At 34.5% G+C, this 25,039-nt stretch overlaps 2 protein-coding genes across 3 annotated transcripts; both read right to left on the bottom strand.

The window, feature by feature from the left end:
• Positions 1-227: 227 nt before the first annotated feature.
• On the bottom strand, positions 228-2,963 carry LOC110626333 (lysosomal Pro-X carboxypeptidase). 2 transcript variants are annotated; one of them, XM_021772161.2, is made up of 9 exons: positions 2,295-2,963; positions 2,035-2,221; positions 1,803-1,936; positions 1,558-1,670; positions 1,212-1,461; positions 975-1,136; positions 783-862; positions 599-648; positions 228-519 (listed from the first exon to the last, which is right to left on the bottom strand). In XM_021772161.2, exons 1-9 carry the CDS (start codon positions 2,682-2,684, stop codon positions 377-379), a joined length of 1,509 nt encoding a protein of 502 aa, XP_021627853.1. In that variant the 5' UTR covers positions 2,685-2,963; the 3' UTR covers positions 228-376. The 2 variants fall into 2 exon arrangements, with proteins under 2 accessions (XP_021627853.1, XP_043817574.1); XM_043961639.1 differs by having other exon boundaries at positions 2,035-2,180; positions 2,295-2,430.
• A 1,687-nt stretch (positions 2,964-4,650) lies between these two features.
• LOC110626590 (vacuolar protein sorting-associated protein 41 homolog) lies at positions 4,651-14,629 on the bottom strand. Its single transcript, XM_021772593.2, has 19 exons — positions 14,240-14,629; positions 12,925-13,194; positions 12,658-12,837; positions 12,228-12,485; positions 11,363-11,495; positions 11,183-11,273; positions 10,145-10,247; positions 9,399-9,502; positions 9,222-9,315; positions 8,973-9,128; positions 8,827-8,889; positions 8,600-8,665; positions 7,664-7,864; positions 6,602-6,679; positions 6,381-6,500; positions 6,199-6,279; positions 5,992-6,077; positions 5,426-5,507; positions 4,651-5,331 (listed from the first exon to the last, which is right to left on the bottom strand). The coding sequence occupies exons 1-19, from the start codon at positions 14,495-14,497 to the stop codon at positions 4,912-4,914; spliced, it is 2,844 nt and encodes a 947-aa protein (XP_021628285.1). The 5' UTR covers positions 14,498-14,629; the 3' UTR covers positions 4,651-4,911.
• Between the last annotated feature and the right edge of the window lie 10,410 nt (positions 14,630-25,039).

Here is a 25,039-nt window from a genome sequence, read left to right as displayed (position 1 = left end):
TTTTTGTTTATGGATAGTATCATTTCCATATCCTGAATGGTATTGGTGATCGATATTTTTTTATCGTTGAAAAGTATTTTCCTAAATAATTTTTGGATTTAATTATAATTAGACTAATTTTTTATCAATAAAGGTGAGGTGACGCTCATTATGTCGAATTTGCTAATACTACTATATGTTGGGAGTCTTTAAGATCAACACCCCATATATTTGGAGGAGTAAATATATGAGAGATAAAAATTGAAAGCAATTTATTTTGTTACAATTTCAATATTCTAGCTCAAGCGAATAGTGATTCTCCAGGTTCAAGCAGAACCCATCACAATTTTTTTCTTTCAACCAAATAAAAGGAAAGAAGAAGAGTCTTCCAAGCCGTTCAATTGGCAGTATTTGTAGCAAGTTTGGCATAGTACTCTGCAAGCCAAAATGCAATAACTTGGATCTCTTTGTCTCTCTGAGCCAGCAGCCATGCAGGATCACTTGTTGCATTAGGACTTAACACATCCAAGCAGTGAGCACCTAATCACCATAACAACTCTTAATTACAAAACCTTAGCTAACCTTATATACAATATATTAAACAACTTGAAGCTACTACCTTGATCTGTATGTATGGCGACAACAGTGTCTGATATGTCCTTTAAAATTCTGTGAGTCGATGAAATTAAAATAATTAATAAATGTAAACTATGGTAAGAGATTTTGTTATGTTAACAAATTCATAACAAACTGAATTTAAGTGTTAAAAATAATAAAAGTAATAGATTCATGAGATTGTTTACCCTCCTGCGCTCCATGGATCGCGGAACCCGTTGGAGAAAATGATGTTGCTTGCAAAATTTTCAAGTGCAGATTTTATATTCTGAAGATTAATCAGAACATAAATGCTTGCAAGTTTTCATATAAATAAGGAGGAAATTTTGCTGAAACTCGACATTTCTTTTTGATAAAGGAAGAAAAATTGAGGAGCTTACACGGCCACCATATTGTACAGGGGCCCAACCAGGCCTTGGGATGACGGTGATACCGAATACTTCTTGGCAAGCTTTTGTGAATTTGTTGAGATCAAAGGGAGAAAATTCGAACATTGTTTCATTGGTATCAACCCCCCTCGGTATTACCATCTCAGTGCATGTCTGAATTTTTTTTGCGATATTATAATGTTATTAAATCAAACCGAAACGACAATATATATATATATATATAACTACCTGCCATGACCATGAGCTCTGTCTGTATACCGTTTCAGGTTCAACAATATAGTGACATGAACCTTGTCCAAAAATAATACTGGCATTGAGACCAACAGCAATTCTTGCAAGAACATCAGTTCCTTGTGGAGCTCCATCAATGGCCTTGCACAAATTCTCCACAAAATAATCTGGAGGATTATCGTACTGAGCTGACACCAAATAAATGATGGTTAAGTAGTCCTTCAGCTCTTGAGATGAGTTCAAAGGCCTTCAAGAGAATGAATGGAGAGGTCAAGAAAATCCCAGAAAAATTTGTTGAAAAAAGAAAATCTATAGATATTAGTCATAAGTTTTATTGTATTACGTGCATGCATTGAAGATATTGCCAAGAGTTACAAGTCCATTAGTTTCAGCTGCAACTCTATCAATTTCTGACCAAGATTGTTTAATGGTGTTGTAGCAACTCTCACTTGTATTCTGCAGAACACAACATTAGCACTGAAACATATGGATATCTAACACGAGCTCAACATCATATGAGAACGAGTTGTATATCCGTTCTCATATAAGATCGAGCTTTTTTTCGATTAACTGCTTATATATACATACTCTGAAGTCTCTGGATGCAACAGCGTGGTATCCATGTTGTGGTGTGATATCCTCAAAGTATAGAATTGGAGCAGAAGATGCCAAAGCACCAATGATAATGTGAGGGTATTTCAGACGAAACCAAGAAGCCAGCACTGGATAATTTTAATTTAAGCAGGAAAATATTTCAGTATAAATTATAAGGTTTTTCAGACATGGTTGGTGTTGATCTTACAGGAAATTTTTTACTTACTTCCACCATATGAAGCTCCGACAGCAATGACTGGAGAATTCAGTGCTGATAGATTCTTCTTAACATCTGTAATGACCTGTGCATAATCTGCCAAAGCCTGTTCTGAGCTCAAGTATCCAAGTGTACTCCCATTTTGGTATGTTTCTCTGTTGGATCCAAATGGAAATGATTCTCCATAATAACGATGCTGCAAATTGCAATTTTTTTTCATCCATCTCCAAATTAATGAGATATTCATGCACTCGTGAAGGAAGACATACCTCAACATACAATAGTAAACCTTTGAAACGAGCAGCAAGATCAGCAATAAAATTAACATAAAGAACATCACCAAGTATGTCTGCCTCTTCACCTGCATAGAAAAAGATAGGAGAGCTAGTATTTGCTCCCCCCCAGTACTTGAAGTTCAAAATATATCTCTGCTGGAAGGTGGCATAACTCTTGGGATAGTAGTTGAAATGATCAAGTGTTTGTGTGTAGTAATGTGTTTCATATTCTGGTGGGATTTCTGTGGACTGTAAACTGGATTTTTGAATCAGTGGTCGTCTAATAGGACCCAATCTCAATCCTCCAGGATGTGAAGCTGCTGATATGTACGTTGTTGTAAGAAGAAGAAGCAATGCTAGCAGCTGACATGATGCTATTGCCATCTTTAGCTACAGGTTTAATTGTTGCCTTTACAATGAAGTTATTATATAAGGTGGAGATTTTTATAGTTTTGTTCTTGGAGATTTGGCTTCCTAGTTAGTGGCTATCAATGAGTTTTTGGAGATGATTACAAGTTTGGACTTACTAGTTTTGTCGAAGAAATCTTAACGAGACAGCCGGCCTGACATGGTGTTTAAGATTATTAGTTGACGATAGCTGAACATCATGTTACTAGGCCACAGCTTTATCATATTTATATAGGTGGATTATTTAAAAAAATAAACTTTGTGAAAAAACATCATTTTAGATGAATCGAAAAATATATGTACTTGAAATTTTTTTAATTATTTTCTAATTTTAGTAAATATCTAACTAAAATTTAAATTAATTTTTAATATATTTTAACTTAACATTTGTTTTAAATTGAAATTGAAATATAACATGAGATCTCTCATATTTACTTTGATACACTTACCATAATAAATATTAAATAGACATTTATTTAATTCAAATTAATATAGATTATTTTTAATTGAATTAAGAAGCATATAATTTTTTTAATTTATATAATTTATTAAAAAATAAATAATATTTAATATTTAATATATAATATGTAATTAAAAAAAAAAAAATACCACATACACTTGTAGCCGGCCAAAGACAGCTACCATGTATCATGGGACAAAATTGATACTTCTATTGTTTGTTCTTTTCAGATTTTCCATCTTGTTGTACAGCTTACAGTCATACGAAAAGTTAGGCCTATTCAACCAAGCAGAGGCGACAAAACTACGTAGTTTTTACTCCGAAAACCAATTAACCTAAAAAAGATGACAGTTGTGCAAAAGGACTTTTAGGCTTAAAAACAGTGAAATTTATGCTCTTTGTGAAAGAATACTTAATAGGCTGTCAAAGCCAGGTTAGCAATAAATAGATAATGATTTATGCTCTTTGTGAATATTACTCTACAATAATCTCTCTCTACCATTCAAGAAACACATCATCTGAAAGTTCCGGTATCTCGTTATCTGTCGTACGTTGGTTTTTCACTGCCTCGTCCAGACAGAGGGAAACATCCTTGTTCCTTCCACTGGAAAAATGGGTTCTCTTCCTCACCTTCGAATGGGTTTTTTGGTTTTATGATTCTCTCTTTATCCTTACCTACTAATCAATGGTGAAATAGAGTGGGAATAAAGTAATATGCTTTTTTTTTTTTTACCTTTCTTCTTACGATTTGTGTGTGGATAGCTTGTGTATGCAAGTTCTTTATTGGTTGTTTTTGCTTTGGCAATGAGTGACCAGTCATCTTCAGGACACTAAAGACGCTCACCTCTTGAGTTACTCTGGTCCCTCACAACTCCGCCAGGCATCCCTTATCTCGTCCGGCTAACCGTGGTGAAGGTGCTCTAGATTTGAACTTTTTGAGCTGCTTCTACGCTCCTTGGGTTCTAGCCTTCTTGTTCGTCAATTTCACACCATCACGGTCTCTAAACTTTGTCTTCCATGGAACGTGCTTCGAGACTTTCCCAACCAAACAGCGCGACATCGTCTGCACAAGTGATTCTTTCCCAAGTGAAATCCAACTAGTGCTTTAGAGCTTCTTGACTGGGTTGTGATTTGGGCTTATGTAGATAGACAAACTCAGTTTTTTCTTCTTTACCATGTACTGTACTTGTTTTTGAATCTTCTTTACATCCACTACATATAATAGGTTTCGAGACCCTTATATCACAATATCTTTGGGAATAAAAAAGAGAGAGAAAATAATACTCTGCAATCAAAAATGTAAAAAAGACCCAGTTTTGTGTGGGCAATATAGATGGTTTATTGTTTCTCTTAAATACTAAGATGATATGGAATCTACTTGCATTAAACCGGCAAATTGCAGCTTCACATCTTCATTCAAGGTTCATGAGAGAAAATACTAGGCGTATATTGCATCGTTTCCTTTGTCCAAACACACATGCCTTCCGCGAAAACTTAAAGCTTTTTCATTTCTAATTATATATAAAAAAAAAATTATAATACAACAGTTGAAACTCGACCAAAAATGGCATGTTGATGATTAATACCACAGATATATCATATATTAACACAAAAAAAAAAAAAAAAAAAAAAAGGAAAGGTAAGCCTGATAAATTAGTAAAAACTCGCACAACACCCACCCGTTCGGCCCTTTCACACTTCCCAACCCAAAAAAAAGGGGGCCTTGAAAAAGGGAATACTATCTCAACTGGCAGCAGTAGTACACAAGATGCAACGCAATCGAGGAACACCAGATCGAGTATCATCATCATCATCTTCTTCTTCTTCATCTTCTTCTTCATATTCATTGTTTTCTCGACTCCCTTTTTGGCTGCTGACAGTATGCATGGAATCCATTAAACAAGTCATGTGATAAGCATGACAACAAAAGAATACAATGACCGAAACATTTTGTATAGAGAAGGGATCAAAACACATGCAACATCTTGAATCTCCCCTTGTTTTTGACTTGACATCCATAGTTTTTATGCTCAATGTTCTCTCAGTTGACTGAGAATCCCTACTGCTATCACTAATCACTCGCGCATCATCTCCTTCACTAGTTAAGCAAACTGCCCGTCTCGCTTCCTTGTAGTATTTTACCAAGAGGTTCACACAATCAGCCTGTACATCTCAAAGTAACACCAAAACGCTAATGGTTAACACTAATTATTATTTTCTGTTCAAATGAAATTTAAGGGCATGTGAAACTTGGCACCTTAAGAATATCATTGCACCCATGTCTAAGGGATGTTTCAGTTCTGTAATCAGTGATAATTTTGACTAGGCAATCCCTAAGCCTGAAAAAACAGAATGATAGAGAAGTGAACACAATCAGTACAGATGCTACACTAAGTTGAAGTTTAACAAACTATAACGTGTGTATACTTTTCATTAGGAGCTCGGCCTGTTTCTTATCAGGTTTCATGAGAATAAAGAGAATAAAAGTGAACTTTTCGTGACCTAAAATATTCAATAAATTGGAAGAATTGATGAATTGTTTTTTGGTATCTTAATTCACAAAAATAAAACTTTCAACTTGTATGTATTCATCTATGGCTTATCTGATAATCCTAGGCTTGTCCTGGACTTGCAGAAAACTGATCTAAGAAACTAAAAATCGGATTTGAATTTCTTTTTTTTTGTTTTGGGTCTCAAAGAAGCCCTAGATTTCACTCAGCTTATATCAATTACAAATAAAAATATAAGGAAAAACTTGAAATCAATAATCAGTAAAGAGAAATTTACAGCCAAAACTTGACAATTAATTCAAGGAATACTCACCGAGGAATTTCCATGCCATTAGGTACCATATTTACAATATACAGGGGGTCGAGATTGCCAACAGTATGCTCCAACAAGACTCCTACCTGCCAAGTAGCACAACATGCTCAGGAAAAAGCTGAAGAAAAGTAGCACAGAAATGCCAAATTGACAAAATTGTGAAATGGATTAGTAGACTAAATTCTGCAAATTAAGCTCTTAATATACCATTTCAGGTTTGTGAAGACACTGCTTAATCAATTCATCCCAAAGTTCATCATCATGCTGCATAGTTACAAATTCTACAGCCTGCAAAAAAAAGCATAATGTTTATCTGTGCCAATGATAATTTATCACAAACAAAATCATTGAGGAACAGTTGACATGATTTAAATAAAGACATTAGATACCTCTTCGATATCTCCTAATTTGTTTATGATGATGGCTAAGGCCTTTTTTGAGTTTCCCATTCTTCCAAGTATGAAGACTTGCTCCCTCAAAAGATCTCTTTTGACACAAATGTCATATGCCTGGGACAGTTGAATGATAAATTAATCATCAAATAATTCAGAAAAATAATTGACAATTCATCAAATAGAACATAAACAGCCGGTAATCTTGACATCCAAACCTTCTCAAGTGTGTAATGTTGGCTGCTACGAAGAAAAGGAAGTAGCATTTTTGGATCATAATCTGCATAAAGTTCTACCTGTCACAATAAATGTAAGGTTGATGTTACACATTGCAGACAATTCACGTATGTGCAGTGCACGTCAGCACTAAACAGACATGAGCAGTCAGCAGCTAAGCATGCGGCCAGATATAGTGACACGGTAAGAATTTATTTTCTGTAGTTCCAATGGACAAACATCATTGGAATTCAATTTTTTGGATTCAAATGTACAAAGATGAACAAGAAAAATCACTAGAAAAGACCACTGCCCAGTTTTTTAAGACAAGAAAGAGATCTTACAGCATAAGATGCACAGCAGGAAGTAAAACACAATAGATCTTTACTAAAAGAAAGTTGCTTCTTACAGTCTTTTCAAATCAACTAGAGATTGAGTTGGATGGCAAGACAGGAAAATTCAACATATTCAAATTAGTAGACAGAATGGAACTGCATCGATTAGGGGTACCAACCCATCCATGAAAAGGTTTTGTATTTGGTTATGCCTTAACGTATAAATCATGTTCACATTTGTAATAGAAGTTACTTCTGCCATGTCATATATTAAACAGCCTACAGGCGCTAAGAGGTTATATAATCATACAAATGGGTTGTGCACATCAACCTGTCTGTTGTATCTTATCACAACACCGACATCACAACTGAATTGCATTCAGACCATCATGTTCATCCAAAATGTGACAAAACCCACTTTTGCATGACACAGACACAACACTTGACATGAATGGGTAAACTAATATCCAGAAGCTACATTAATTTAACAAATGGATACATCTAATACCAATACTACCATAACCGCCTAACATAATGCCCTTATGATACATTTTATGAGTTCACCTCACTTGTTTCAATGCTGAATGGACAAGATTCCTGACATTTGATATCATTAACCAATAATATTTCAAGCAAACAATATCTTTGTGGACAAGAATTAAAGAGATGTTATTAAGATAGTATTCGTAATCAGAATAACATACTGTCTAACTAACAGTTCTCACATACCTGCATATCATGAAACTCCTTTCCAGCATGTGAATTTGCCTCAAATAGTGAATGCAGATATAAATGCAAGAAATATCTCGCATTGCACTTATTTCTGGCAGCCAGCAGTTGTGAGACAACTTCAGCTGGAGGAATTAAGTCCTTGTTTTGGATAAATAAAGGAACAGCACGCTTGCAATCTAGCATCATCAATTGGACAACCTGACACAAACAAGCACAAGATAAAAACTGGCATAAGAAAAACATAGTAGTCAATCGAGAAACAAATCGTAAGGTTCAGTACAACTTATGAAAAATCAGTTGAAATAACATTATATATATTTATAAATGTATCTCCTATTAATTTTATTACAACATATTAAACATTTAATCGTAATTAGCGTGTGTGCATGTGTGCATTTTAATTAGAAATCATTTGTTAAACAAAACAAAGGGAATGTAATGACTTTGAAGTGGAAAAGCTCAAAGTATCAAACCAGCAAGTTAAAATTTTAAAATAAAAATTATTAAAACTATCTTGGGCCATTTCCATTCTTTTTTCATTAATTTATTGTCCTTCTCTTGGGTTTTGTCTTTTATCTTTTCTTTTTTTTTTTTTTTTAATTTGACCATTTGTTGTCCTTCTCTTTATGAATCGATGAATCAACCGATCAATAACGATTCTCACCATTCACCTTTGATTCATGGTGATTCTTGTCCAATTCTTGACTACTTACAATTCACCCTTCAATTTGTTTGCTTAGCTAATGATTTGATACGATACAAATCGTATTATTCCAACATCACTGAGGAAAAATATTAGGAAAAGCATACATTTGCTCTGCCTCCTTAAGACTGTATACTTCCAAATAGATAAGTGAAGATAGGTAAACAGCGATATCAGAATGGAGAAGGCAATAACATCATAACCATTCAACTTATTTTGCACAGCCATACCTTTTCACGAATCGCATCATGTAAATTGTGTTTTTCAATGAATTCAAACATATCCGGTTTCATAAGCTGAAAAACAAAAACCAATAAACAATAAATAAAATAATGTCATAATGATTAAATAAATGCAACACTTTGCTTCTCCAAAACATTTAGGCAGACATAATTACAGCATTGGTGTCTCTATGCATAAGATTACAGGAACATAAGAATAGAAGAAAAATACTTACATCAGCATAAAGTGAACAAGCTTTCTCATATTGTCCATTAATTACATATAACTCTGCTAGTGCCTGATATAAAAGCAGACTGATTAAAGACAAGTTGAAGTTGAAAATCTTTTATTTCAAATGCATGCAGCAACTCTCGGTCTGACCTCTTTGAGTGCATCAGTCATGGAAGAGGTGTTTAACTGAGGTTCTATAGCAGAAATGACAGGTAAGGCAGAATAAATCACAGGTGGCCAAGATTTAACAGTTGATAAAAGATCCTTATGAAAAGATGAATTTGTTGCCAGTGCTACAAGTGCAACCTGTAGCATGAAAAATAACAGGACATCTTGATCACAAGCTCGCATATCAGAAAAGACATAACAAGACTATATAAACACATTTCTTCTGCAAACCTCGTAAGCAGTATCGCGCAGTCTTGGGTTTTCTGTTGGTATATATGGAACCAATACAGGAAGCTGACGAAGATGCGCAAAATGGAAAACCCACCTGCCAATTAGCAGCCGATAGTCAATTATTAACAAGGGGATGTGAGAATATTTAGTATATTTAGTAATAGTAACTTTATTTACCTTTCCCATGCTGATGCAGATCCTTGTAACAATTTGGGACACAAAGATGCAGCTTCGGAATATTTCCTTTCCACAATCAAATGATCAAGATACCTAGATCCCACCTGATCATGTAGTGTAGCAGACCACACTTAATCATATGCATATTATATTAACGAGGAAACTAAAGGGCTTGGCCTTGCTCCCTAATTAATACCAAATACTAGAGCTGGGGTTAATTTTTAGGCCCGAGTAGCTTGAAACTGAGCCTGGCTGGATCACATACATGTATAACATACATACACGATACATTTGTACATACACACATACACATATACACATACATGTATACAGTTATTTTACAATTTATACTTTTAAAATTATATTGTAGCACAATACATGTAAATTGTAGTCTAATAATTTATTTATCCTTTTTCATAAATAAGTAGATGAAAAAAATAAGTTTTCATTAGAAAAATAAAATTAAAAAAAGTATGGCCTGGCCCAGGGCCTTTTTTCCCCTTTAGGCCAAGCTTAAGATCATAGGTTTCGGCCAAACCCCAGCAGACTAACTAAACCCTGGACCTCAAACCTCTTTTGGGTAAACCTTTGCTCATGCCTATCGCTAGTGTTGACTAGCATGTCCAAATTTGCAAATTATATCCAGGGAGAAAATATCTTACATATTTATGGCATATTTATTAAAGAGTATTGATGACAGAAAACTACACAATTCTTATTTCTTAGCATTACAAGAGCAGATGTACCTCATCAAGTAGTTCACTTCGCGCCTGACCTGCTTCAGCAGCTGCTAAAGCTTTTTCATGCCAACCATGCTGTAGAAGCCATGCAATGTGATCTTCAGCATCCCTAACAAACAAACATTTTTCTTTAAAAAGTTATGTTTTAGGCATCATTCGGCTTCCATTTCTACAAAACAAGATCATTGGAATGGTTATGTATCACTTCATAGCTTCAACCAAAACTCAAAATATTCCATCCTAGTGTAATTTTCCACGCCATCCAACTGTTAAAAGAATATTACTGATCAAATCTCAATAACTAGAATTCAACTTTTTATGACTGCAGCATAATTTGTTAGAGATTTGGCTTCCATTTCTAGATATTCATACCTATAAGAAGCATATAAGAAACAATAGATTGATCGTACTCTACATCTGTAATTTTCTTTCCATGATATACAATTTTAATCCTACTCAACATCTGTAATTTTCTTTCCATGATATACAATTTCTAATAGGTTCACTGACACATCAAACAGACAGTAGAAGAACTACGATACCAACCATCTAATAGGTTCTCCAACAACGAAGTTCTTACTGTTTCAACCATCATCATAAAAAGCCAAAAAATAAAATAATAAATGAACAAAAAAATAAAACAATAAATGAAGTGAGGTCCTACACATTTCAGTCAAACTCTCTAAATCCAATCTATCAATAACTTTTGGTGTGAAAAAGTAAGTGTGAACTACAAAGAAGCATTCAAGAAATAATAGCGGCACAAGTTACCACCATAAATCAATAGATGAAGTCATATCCTGTGATCATGACATCATAATTTCTAAAGCAAATTACATATGAGAGGGGTGATACTGAAAGATAAGGTCATATAAATGAAACTATAATTCAAAACACTGTCTTAGACCAATGTTTTAAATGTCATTTTGTTTTTTGCTTATATGTTCATCTATAAAATAAATTATAACCAAACTGAAGCAGAAGGCATCAATGTCTAGGTTTTTAAAGTCAGGCATGTTCAAATCTGAGGAGCAAAAAACTAACCTTGGTTTTGCAATAACCACATCCTTTGGAGATACAACGTAATACAATGGTTCATCCCCAGCAGCCCACTGACCACCAGCATAGCTGCTACCTATATTGACATGAATAAGTATAATAACTACTTAAAGGTAGGTTATCCAGCAAGCAAAGACCACCCACTTCAAATACAAAAATGTTAACCTGAGAAAGGAGAATGAGCAAGGGAATAGTCCTTTGCCTTGTAATGCTCAAATCCATGCACAGGTAGGGCATCTGTTGCCAGTTCATCATTGTTCCATGTAACTACACGTACTTCTGGTCTCTGTGCATTGCCCTGCTTAAAATAAGCAGGAAAAGTTAGAAAAATAGTAATTCTTGAATAGCCGAAAGTGATTTAGATCATGTTTACTACATAAAGAAAGCCACTTCGTGTGGACAAAGACCATAGCAGTTTAGTGTCTAAAAGCAAAAAGAAAAAAAAAAGAAATCAATAAGGCTATTCACAAGTCATATCTAGCTAGCATACATGAAATTTGAATTTGGTCATGCTTACAGGAATTTACACAACCAAATAATGAATGATGGAGCAAACAACATAAATTAGTGCAAAAACAACTTATTAAACTGATAAACTAACTTCTACAGAAATAAATGTGCCCCTCCTTTAAACAAGTAACATTAGCAGGGAGGTTTAAATTATATTTTAGACAAAAAAATGGGGGCTTACTGCTCAGACTACCGAAAATGTTAACCATGTTCAATAAATAAAGCAAAACATGGACGCAAGAAAACAAAGTCTAAAAAGCTTGAAGACAAATGATGCTAGCCATTCGATTATAGCCTTCATAACAACAAGTATTCAAATGCAGCATGATCTCCTTTCACAAATATTCGTACCTCTGTACTGTCATGGCAACAAAATGTTGGCAGACCGAAAAACTAACTGATAAATTTATTTGCACCTTATCAAAATGACAATTCATATATTTTATCATCGTACCATTTAAAAGGTGCTAGATCAAGAATCATAATTCATACACTTCACACAACACAAGTGGGGAAATACCTGTCTCGATGGAATACTGTTGCTAAATTCCTTCTCTCCATCCTCTCCAGGAATATAAGCTAGAACAACCAAAGAATCACCAAAAGGAGCAATTCCTGAAATATAATAGCTGGTTTGAAAAGATGCCACAATATCCACCTTGTTCATACTAGCTGCTGGAATGTGCTTATATGTCCCATTGGTTCCTTTATACTCATTTGTTCTTATTGATGCAATTTTCACAGATGTTCCCCAGCCAATAACCAAGAGGGTATCGTCCTGAATGGGATAGAAGGTACCAAGAAAAAGAACAAATTTTGGGGAAAACGACGTGTTCATGTTAATTTCAATTTTCAAAGCCACAAGGATATAATGGAAACAGATAGATAGTGTAATGCAAAAGATGTTTGAAGCTGTTTGGAATATTACAGACACTTGTGCTTTGACTAACCTGCCAAACTAAGTGAGGGAGCAAAAGCTCAGGACGTGGACTTCCTCGTGGTCTTTCGATGAATGTTATTCGCTGATCATTGGCAGCATCATAAACTTTCACACCTGCATCATTAGCCCATGCAATGAGACTTGTTCTCCACTTTACAGCATGTATCGGACCTTCACCAGAGTGCAAAACCTGAAAAATAGATTGATTTGCAGCATTAGAACAGAAAATTTAACAAAGCAATCCATACATGGGTTATAACAGTGAACTTGTATAGACCTGGTCTCGATAGCCCAGCCATTTCTTTGAATTGAAATACAAATGACCTGCCAAACCACCAGCTACAAATCTTCTAGACGTTTTTCTAGAATATTCAGGGTCCAAAGCAATAGCCTTCATTGGACGATGATAATCGAACTTCATTTTCTCATCAGTGAAAAGGCTATGTATTACAACAGACCCATCATCTGAACAGCTTCCTACATATTCACCTTCTATATCAAAGCTTAGGTCATTGACTGCAGCAGTATGAGCAGCAAATTCCTTAACCTGAAACGTAATAAATCAAGAACACAGTAGGTTTGGAGTTTGGACCCGTAACAAATGTGGTGTCAATAGTCAGCCATCCATAAAGCATCCTTAAGTTTTCTTTCTCTAAAGAATTAATAAATCAATAACACAGGAATTTTTGGAGTTCGAACCCATAACAAATGCAGTGTCAATTGCCAACTATAAACCATCCTTAAGGTTTCTTTATCTTTACTGTTAATGTCATTTAAAGGTCAGCAGCCAGACTGTCAACATTACTGCAGCTCTCAATTCTCCTCTACCCTCCCTGCCTTGCCCCCCTCCTCCAAACAGCAACAGTTTTTATATTGGAAGTGTTTTGCATTTACCACTGAAACTTGTGAGGCAAGGAGTAATTGGTTTTGTTCTTTGACATGGATGTGTGAAGATAATAAAACAAAGCTTAAAATTTTCCATTATCTTACAAGCTGTTGCATATGATATACACATTGTTATCGTACGTAGGGTATCCCTTGTGGGAAAGATGATTTCAGTGTCAAGAGAAGAAGAATAGTGCTCACAGTAGAGACACAAGGTGAGTTCTATTAAGTGTAAAGTTAAGTTCTATTAAGGGTAAAGTTTAGTAAAAGGACGGCGTAAAAAAAGGCAGTAGCACTCAAGGTCTGCTGAATCTAAATCTTATACTTAATCATGTTTTGATCATTCAACGCTCCCCCTTATAAGAACAAACAAAATTTCCCTTTTGAAATTTCATAATAAAATTAGATTCAGAAGCTAAAATACCACTAAGTAACAACTAGAATATGTTTCTTAAGACAATAAAATACTTGGTTTCACATGCTGATAAGCTGGAAAGTGAGCATGCGAGCTAAGTGTAAACATGTAATAAACTTTTGAGATATAAAAGAAATGCACAAAAAACTAAGTAAAAATACCAAACAAACTCAAATACCCCTAAACATAAGCTGAATTACCCTCAAAAAATAAAAATCCAATCCAAATTGAGATCCAAAAAACTTCAATTCAACGATTTCACAGCTCATACAGTCATTACTCAAGTAATCACCTGGTTGCCAAGGAAATCAAGAATGTGAACGGTGCCGTCAAGTGTCCCGAGCGCGATCATGCGTTCCGCCACCGCAATACACGACGCCGCATCATTGGATAGAAGCGTAGGTATGCTACCTCCCATTCTCTGATACTTAAGCCTAGGTTCTTCTTCCTCCTCTTCTGCTTCTTCCTCCTCTTCTTCTTCTTCCTCTTCTTCGTCCTCTTCCCGCTCGTCATCTCCGTCGACGCCGTTCTCCGACGGAATAGGAGCCATTTGGAGAATTTTGGGATTCGTTATGGAGAGATTGGAAAGGAAACAGGAAATGATTAGAGAGAGATCTGCTCAGCTCGGGTGATGGCGTGTGTGGTTAACGGGTGAGGACGAGAGTGGTTTGGTTAAAAAACGGTCGATTAAGTAATTTAATTTGTTTAATTATTTATTTCCAGTAGAGTTGTTTAATTATTTATTTAGAAGCCAACAAAAGAGTGACAACAACCCAAGAGTGACACCTGTCTACTGTTTCCACGCTACCTCCTTGGGTGCTTCCTCTGATTTGATTGGCCCAAATCGCCTCTTCTCTTCTCCCTCTTCATCAGTTTTCAATTTAGCATTTGTATATTTTGGAAAAAAAATAATAATAATAATCAATTTTTTGGAGAAAAAGTTTCATTGTTAATTTTTAATATATTTTTGTAAATATATAATTATTCAATCCTTATGCATAAACATCTATTATACATACTTAAAAATTATACGTATTAAAGTTTAAATACTTAATAATTACAATTTATAAAATTGAAATTCTATTTATTTCATAGAAAAAATATTTCTATATATTTTATTGTTTATATACTTAAAAAATTAATTAAAATAAAATATTTTTTAATTAAAAGATAAATTAAATTATTTTTATATTTTAAAAATTTTATTAACATTTCATATATAAATTTATTAATATATTTTATTTTTTAAATTAAAATTAAATAATAAAAAAATAAATTATTTTGTTCAAAAATATTTTTCATACAAATATTTTTTAAGTATAATTTATATTCCGCAAATAAATACTTAGAATTAACCAGTAATATTTTTATAATTGTTAAGTGTTAAATAATAAAAATAAAATAAAATATCAATTACTTTTAATCTTAAAAAAATCCTATTTTTTATTCATACGAATTTTAAATACAATTAATCTGTACATTATTTGACATAATTTTCTCTTTTACATAGAAATTTTCTAAAATAGGAATATGATATCAAGCTTTATAAGTTAATTTTTCAATTTTTTTAAAAATTTTTAACAAATATCATGTTTAGGGAAAATTTTTTATAGAAATAAATAATTAGCACATTGATACTGAGATGTTTTAATTTTCTTTTAATTATGTAATTTAATTTTATTAATTAAATATGATTCATCAATCAAATAATCTTAGATGAAAAAATTTATTTGACACTTCAAATTAATAATATTAATTACTCTATATTATATATAAAGGTAGAAAGAGCGGAAATATTGAGACTTTTTAAACTATTTTTATTATATTTTGTTAATTATAATTTAATTATTATTTAAAAATTTTTAATTAAATTATTTAATTATATTAATATTATATTAAATTTTTTTTTGAAGTCAATATTTAAATTTAAATTGATTGAAAAAAATTATTAATATTTAAATTTTTCATCACATAACAATTCTCTTAATATTTAAATTTTTTTTTTTTGAAATTGAATATTTAAATTATTTATATTAAATTTTATTATACATTAAACTATTTTTTTTAAAAAAAAATTACAATTTATTGTTATTTAAAAATTTTTAATTTAATTATATTATTAGTCTATTTAAATTTAAATTGATTAAAGAAATCCTTAATTAAATTTTATTACAGAAGATTTGTTAATATTTAAATTCTATTTATTGAAATTTTATTGTAAGTTAATTTCTTTTTAAATAATAAATTAAACAAAGAAATTCGTATATAAAAATTTAAAAATTAGTATTTTTATAGAGTTAAAAATAAAATAAAAATTATTTAATTAAATAATAATTTAGTTAAATTATTATAATTAATAAATTCATATATTTTTTATTATTTTTTATGTTATATATAATTTATGTATGATATATAAAAGTGAGAAGATGGAGAATATTAGTATTACCGGTTATATCTCTAAGTTAGTTATTTATTTATTTATTATATTTTAAACTTAAAAATAAATAATTATTTTTTATTTAAATAATTTAAAATTAATAAATTATTTATATATCACTTAAAATAATTTTAAATATTTATCAGTTAAAATTAATGCATGTTTAAACGTTTTATTTATGAGTTTAATTAATATTTTGGTAATTAAATAGGATAATTATTAAAAATTAATAAATTTGATAATATTAAATTAAATTTTTGGGGTAAGATTATTAAAATAACAAATTTAATTAAAATATTAAAATAATTATCATAATATCACATTATTATATTTAAATTGTTAATTTTATATAAAATTATTAATAATTATTATATAATTCAAAATATTGTAATAAATATTAAACGTGCACGTTGAATAAGGTTAGTTAAAAATAATTATAATCCAAAAAATTAATAAATTTAATTGATTTGTTTCAAATTTTTTATTGTGCGATACACGCAGGGCTCGTTGACTTTGAATATGAAATAAGAATTTAATCATTAATATTAAAGTGATAAATAAGTTATTATTTTTGTCAATATTTTAAAACTGTTTTTCTTAAAAATATTGTGAACAAAATTATATTTTTGATGTTGAAATTATTCAACGTTTGATTTGATTTTCAAGTCTAAGATAAGAGAAAGAGAGTACAAAAAAAAATTATTTAATTGTACTTTTTTTATTTCAACTTTCAGCTGATTTTTTTAATATTATTGTATTTTTTGGGTGGAAAATAAAAATTATAAAGATAAAATGATAAAATTGTAGATTTTAATAAAATTTGAAGATAAAATTGTAAAATATAGAATTATTTCCAACTAAATAAAACCTTAAAATTTATGTCTTCCGACCTTAGTTGCTTTGTTAATGTTTTCCAGGGAAAAAGTGGTGCCATCAAAATCAAGGGAATTGAACCATCTGAAGCTATGGCCTACCATGGAAATGTCAAGAAGAAGATGCTAGGTAGGTGAGGTTAAGGACTGAGGAAGGTGTTGGTTACACTTTTGTAAAGACCATCTTTTGGATGAAATAAAGGATCCCTTTTTGCTCTGGAGGGTACAAGAGAATAATTATAATGCAACGTGGACCTTCTTAAAGGAGATAATGGTTATCCTAAATTCCTAATCATGTCCCCAATGAAAACGACATTTAATAAAATAAATTTTTTATATGTTTTTTGTATATTTAATCAATAAAATATTATTAATTTAAATGTAGAACTTATCATAATTTTTATTAGTATAAAAAAATCAAGATTATTTTTTATTTTCCACCAGTTATTTTTCTTCCTTTCCACTTTCCTCCTATCCAAAGCCAAGCTGAAGGAAAGAGATCCAGAACCAGAGATGGCTAAATGACCGAACAAGTAGGGGTTGGCGTGCTCGAATGACTTCTCTGTCTATCAAAGTCAAGCCCGGCAAAATACCAAGATCCACTTGTCAGATCTAGGTGGAAAGAGGTATATACCATCTTGGATCTCCACAATTAGGCATGCATGCAGGCAGAAGAAGAAAAACTATGTGAAACTCTAGCTGATGAGGGATCCTCATCTGCGCTTCTACCTTCCAAGCCCTGCAAACCACATCATAATAGAAAACAACAAACAACAGCAACCAAAACTGCAATAAGTTTGTGTAAAAAGATTGTGATATTAATATGTTGAAATCTAGAAAATACTTTTTTTTAAAGAGAGAACATTATTTTTTTTAAATAACTTAATTTTTAATTTGATCAGACAATATTTTTAGTTACTATTTTTTTAAAAGTTTCAAATTCAAAAAATATAAAAATTATTTTTTCTTAAAAAATAAATTTATATGAAATAAGTGAATTCTTATAACTTACATCTATCATATATGTTTTCAATTTCATTCCCATTTTTTAAGCAAGCACGGAAACACCATTGCCATCTTGGAACTGAGGTTGACAGCTAACAATAATATTACTTAAACTATTACAAAATACTTTAGAATATATTTGAAAAAGAAACATATTTTTCTAACAATAATCATGGTAAATACAGCCCAATAAATTTACCCAAGTTAGAACATGTCGGTCCTGAAAGGCCTGCAACATATACACAGCCCAAAAGCCATGCATGATTGAGAGACCAATTGAAATACAAAGGAGTACCGATTCCAAATCTTCCTAGAAGTGATAGCATATCAATTTAATATTTTATAATTATTTTCTAAATTAGTTGAGCATAATTTTTTTATATATTTAGTTAGTTTTTAATTTGTAATAATTAATATTCTTATTTAGACAATTGCTGATATTTTATTCTAAAATTATATTTTTTTGTATTATATAATAGTTTGGTTTACAAAGATTTAAATCGAGAAATGTATCTTTTTTTATGGTATCAAAGCTGAACTATACCCTTTCTATTCTCTTCTTCTTTTATAGTTTTCTTTTTTTTTCTCTTCATTATTCGTAATGGCCAATAAAATTCATCTAGCTACTACGATCATCAATATTAAGGCAGTTATTCCTCTCACGCTGGATTATGAGTCTGCTTAATTCAATAATTGAACAACGTTATTTATAATCCATGCTAAAGCTACCCTCATCTACAGTTATTGTTTCGGTGACCAAAATCCAATTGACCAGGCTCAATGGGATCAAATTGACAATATTGTTCATCAATGGATTTATGGGATTATCTTTAACAATCTCTTAAATACTAATATTAATCGAGATGATACGATTGCTGAAAATTAAAACCGATTAGCAAATTTGTTTCAAAACAACAAAACCTCTAAAGCCATTTATTTAGAGTTTGAATTCATAAATACCAATTTGCGTGATTTTTGTAATACAAAGGCATATACTCGTCGTCTCAAGGTTTTAGCTGATTAATTATCTAATGTTGGAGCTGAGGTTTCTGATCAGAGAATGGTTTTATGCCTACTCACTGGTTTGACCGATGCATATGATGGCTTTGTAATAGTGGTTCATAATAAGTCTCTTCTGCCGACGTTCGCCCAAGCACGGTCTATATTACTATTGGAAGAGATCACCAAAGCCAAACGGGCAAAAATTGAAGCAGGTTCAAATTTTGCCTTGTTAATAAATTCTATTAACAATATTGACAATGCTGGTGGACAACAAAAGAATGCTCCAACCAATAATTCAACAAATAAGGGCAAGAAACAACCTGATAAAAATCGTGGTAACCAGCAGAACCATAATCAGCAACATCAGAATAGATGACGCGACAATCGCCATCCTCAACAATGATTCCAACAACAATAACTGAAATAACTCGACCGAAACTGACTCTAATAACTTTTAGACCAATTTTTGACCTAAAATGGTTAACTCAAATTATTTAGTAGTTTCGTACTAGCTATTATATACAATTCCTATTATCGTAATCTGCCGATGTGGGATTGAATTCCAAGCAGGCAGCTGGCTTTAACACTCTCCCCTGCTAAATTTGCGACGTTTTCATCGCAACTGAATTTGGTACAATTGCTAAATCAGGACCGGATCTTTGGGTATTGTGGTTTACTAGTACCTCGGGCGGCTCCACCTCGTCTCACACGGGTAGCCCTTTCCTTGCAGTCCCACTAGCTCCGCGTAATTTGTCTAACTCAGGGTGGTTTTGATACCAATTAAAACAGGTCAACCCAAACTGACTCAAATAACTTTTGGACCCATTTTCCACTTAGCTCAAAATGGTTAAACTAAGTTATTTAGTAGTTTCGTGCTAGTTATTATTGTAACGACCCGGAAACCGGACCGCTACCGGTGCTAGGATCCAGATCGGCATAAGGCCGCCGGGACCCGTAGCAAGCCTAACATACATCCTGTATACCTGTTAAATCCCATACATGATCAAACATATACATAAAATTCAAACTTTTTCTTTCATTTACCAAGCTCAACCTGTGCATGCATAACTCATAACCATAAAACCCCACACTGGAGCCCTCATCAAATGCTCCAATGGGGTAATATATCATACATTAAGCTTGGTTTACATAAACATCATTAAAACCTTTCATTAAAAGATCATGTATCTAAAAGGGATTAACATATACTAGGGCCAAGCACAATTCTATCCTCAATACAATTCTTTACATTACATCACATTACTATACTTTACATTACAATGTCTTTTCATGTCCACAACTAGTTATTACATAAAACATGACTTTACTCTTGTTGACTTCCTGATTTATCCCATACCTGCAGACCTGGGGGATTAAGGGAATGGGGTGAGCTACTAGAGCCCAATGAGCAGAATAGTAAAAATATTATATTAAAATTCATGCTTTCATGGAATGCATCACATCACAAACAAATCACATCAAGGATGGACTTGTCACCAATAGCTCTCCACACATTCCAATAGTGCCAGGAGCGTAGCATGGGCCTCACTGGTCTTTCTCTTACGTAACATAATATAACATTCCAATATGCTAGGGGCGTAGTATGGGCCTCACTAGTCTTTTTCTTACATAGTACCAGGGGCGTAGAATGGGTCTCACTGGTCATACATACCCTACCATATCATATCATATCCTATCATCATACGAGGGCTAATGGATCATTCAACACCCATCCACATCAACATTAAATTATGCAATGCAACATATTCGTGAATTCTAATGCAAACACCCTAATATATCTCATGGCATTCATGATGCGTGAATCATGCTAAAACTTTCATTAATTGCTTTGAAACATAAAGAGTCATTCTACTCACCTCTGGCAGACGCTGGACCGACTCTGCAACAGCTAACACTGTTGGCCTCCTCGGTCCTTCGGATCCGATCCTACACAGGTGGACTAGAATAAGGTGTCAAACACACTCTAAATAACTCATAAACAACTCCCAAAAAACCCCCTAAAACAACCTCAAAACATGCATAGAAAACAACTATGAAAAGGCTGGACAGGGCACTTTCGGCGGTAGGTTCGGCGGCCGAAAGTCCCTCCAGATCCGAAAGCTATGCACCTTCGGCGGCACCTTCGGAGGCCAAAGGTTCCTTCCAGATCCGAAACTCATGCATGTTCGGCGGCACCTTCGGCGGCCGAAACTCCCTTCCAGAGCCGAAAGTCCAACTTTCGGAGGCAGGGTTCGGCAGCCACAATAAGCCACCACAGGCAGGTTCGGCGGCCGAAAGTCCCTTCGGCGGCCGAACCTGAGTTATTCCTGAAGGGCAGAACTCAGCCTCCTCATCACAAACAACCTCCAAACCTTCCAAAACAACCCAAAACCTCACATGCTCTCCCCCAAGCATGCATACACACTCCCTCCAGCATATAGAGCATAAACTAACTTAAACTTCCCAACATAACATCACATAAACTGTAACAGCCCGGAAACCGAACTGCTACCGGCACTAGGATCCAGATCGACTTAAGGTCGCCGGGACCCGTAGTAAGCCTGCTATACTGTCTGTGTACCTGTGAAATCCCATTCATGATCATACATTTTCTGTCAAACCATTAAAACTTTACTTTTCTCCAGGGCTTAACCTGTGCATGCACTATCTCTCTACTATTTTATCCCCACTCAAGGCGGATATAACTCATACTGGTAAGCCTGGTTTTCTCATATTCATTAACAATAAAAGAAACATACATAAACTGATCATGTGTTTACAAAAAGGGATTACAACTCTTATAAGTCAAGCACAAAACTACACACTATACATCTCTTTACAATTACATGTCCACACTAGCTATTACATAACTCTGAACCTGCACAACTGGGGTTAGGGGAGAGGGATGAGCTATACAAGCCCAATGAGCAGAACTATAAAATATAATCTGAAAAGCATGATCTCATGGCATGCACAACAGCACATCATCTCAGGGATAGACATGACCACCAAAAATCCCAATACTACAAGGATGCCTGGCCTAGCCAGGTCTTACAACCTCAATCTGCCTGGCCCAGCCAGGTCTTATCAACTCTGCCTGCCTGGCCCAGCCAGGTCTTACTATCTCTGCTGCCTGCTCTAGTCAGGTCTTACCTACAGATGGCTGCCTGGCCCGGCCAGGTCTTATAACAGAGCTTGGGCTATTGGAGTCGCCTTGGTCTATCCACAGCCTCATACGCATCGTATATGCAATGCAGCATATTCGTGAAACTAATGCAAGCATCCTACTAGACTCATTATGATGCATGATATATGCTCAAAATTAGTTTAGTTCTAAAAAAAGAAGTTCCACTCACCTCTGGCTGACTCTGTACTACCTCTGCAGGTTCTGAAACAGTGCTCACTGCTGCTCTCTGGGGTTCCTCTGGTCCGTTCCTACACAGGTGGACGCAAATGAGGGACCAAACTAACTCAAGAACATCTCTCTAAAACTCCCTAAAAACCCTCTAAACGATCCCCAAATACTCACATAAAACATGCAAAAGAAAGCTGGACAGGGCACTTTCGGCGGCATGTTCGGCGGCCGAAACCCCTCTCCAGAGACGAAACTCATGCATGTTCGGCGGCACCTTCGGCAGCCGAAAGTCTCATCTAGAGACGAAACTCAACCTTCGGCGGCACTTTCGGCGGCCGAACCTTGCCTCCAGAGACGAAAGTCCCAAGTTTCGGGGGCAAGCTTTGGCAGCCGAAACTGCCTCCACAAGGGGTTCGGCGGCCGAACCTTCCTTCGGCGGCCGAACCTGGTTTTGCCCGTTGGGCAGAAACCTGCTCTGTTTCATGCAAAACTCACCCAAAACTTACCCAACATGCATATCAACTACTCCCAACTAGCACATACCATAAAAACATGCATAAAAGGGCCTAAACCTCACTTATCACCCCAAGACACATACAAACAACACTTAAACATGCTTAAACATAACAATCTCCCAAAAACCGCACCTAAACCTAATCATGCATACTACCCATCAAACTTCCATAAAACCTTCAAAAATCATCAAAGAAGTTCAGGATCCACCCTTACCTCCTTAAGAACTTGAGGATGAGTGATCCTAACGTGGAGATATGAAGAAAAGCTCTTCCAAAGCTCCAAACTTCCAAACTTGCTATGTTTGCTCAAAACCTTCAAAACACACCAAAACCCTTAAAACCCTTGGAAGATTTGGTGAAAAACATGAAAAACATGAAAGTCAACTTGAGAGAGGCTGGAACTCACCTCTGGCTGCAAGTGGAGGAGAAATAGCTTCTCTCCACCGACCCTTGGCCCTTTTATAGGTGGCTGGCCATACCACCTTCGGCAGCCGAACGTGACTCCGAAACCATGCAATGTTCGGCGGCCGAAAGTGACCTTCGGCGGCCGAACCTTTGCATTTCTCCCTTGTTGCTTTTCTCTCAAAACTCATTTCATTTACCATGTGAAAACATGCAAAACTCTGAAAAACACATGAAAACATATGTCTTACCCTTCTCGAGGGTTCCGACACTCGAGATTCCACCGGACTACAGGAATTCCGATGCCGGACTCGAGCCGGGTATTACATAAACATACATTAAGCATAAAACCCACATAAACCTAAACATGCACATCTATTCTACCCATGCATCAAAACTTCTTAAAGCTTCTTTAAACATAAAGGAAAGCAAAGATCCACACTTACCTCTGGAAGATCGAGGGTTGGTGTAGTCCCTAACTCGGAGATAGGAGGAAACAACCCCTTGGGTCCCCAAGCTCCCAAAACTTGGTCTTAAGCTTTGATACTTCAAAACCCAAGCTAAACTAGTTAAAACTTGAAAGATCTGAAGAAAGAACATGAAATCGACCAAAGGAGGACATGAACTCACCTTAGCTCGAGAATGGGGAGAAAACTCGCCCATTTTCGGTCTGAGGGGCCTTTTATAGGTGGCCGGTCACCCACCTTCGGTAGCCTAAGCTGCTTCCACAACTTCACCACCTTCGGCAACCTAACGTGCCCCCTAAACTATCCCATGTTCGGCGGCCGAACTTGAGGTTCGACGGCCGAACCTGGTTTCTTCCCTCAAAGCCTTCGGAGGCCTAAAGCACTCCCGAAACAGCCCTGTTTTCGGCGGCCGAACCTGGGTCCTTCCTCCTTGGCCTATTCTTTTCAAAACTCATTTCTTTTCCATTTAAACAAACTATAAAATCATGTAAAAACATTTTAGAAACACATTTTACCCTTCTAGAAGACTCTGGCATCTTCAGAATATTAGATTCCAATGGAGATTCCGTCGGAAGGTAGGGATTCCGATGCCGGAATCTAGCCGGGTATTACAATTATATACAATTTCGATTTACCATAATCTGTCGATGTGAGATTGAATTTCAAGCAGATAGCTGACTTTTACACTCTCCCCTGCTAAATTTGCGACATCTTCGTCGCAACTGAATCGGGTACAATTGCTAAACCAAGATTGGTCCCTTGAGTATTATGGTTCGCTAGTACCTCGGGCAGCTCCACCTCGTCTCATACGAGTAGCCCTTTCCTCGCAGGTCCACTAGTTCCGCACAATTTGTCTGACCTAGGGTAGCTCTGATACCAATTGAAACAGTCCGGCCCAAACTGACTCAAATAACTTTTGAACCCATTTTCTACTTGGCCCAAAATAGTTAACCCAAGTTATTTAGTAGTTTTGTGCTAGCTATTATATACAATTCCGAGTTACTGTAATCTGCAGATGTGGGATTGAATTCCAAGCA

This window comes from Manihot esculenta, chromosome 11 (genome assembly GCF_001659605.2).
Source record: "Manihot esculenta cultivar AM560-2 chromosome 11, M.esculenta_v8, whole genome shotgun sequence".
Taxonomy (NCBI): domain Eukaryota; kingdom Viridiplantae; phylum Streptophyta; class Magnoliopsida; order Malpighiales; family Euphorbiaceae; genus Manihot; species Manihot esculenta.
The sequence above is the reverse complement of the archived record's forward strand: the minus strand, read 5'-3'. Positions and strand labels throughout refer to the sequence as shown.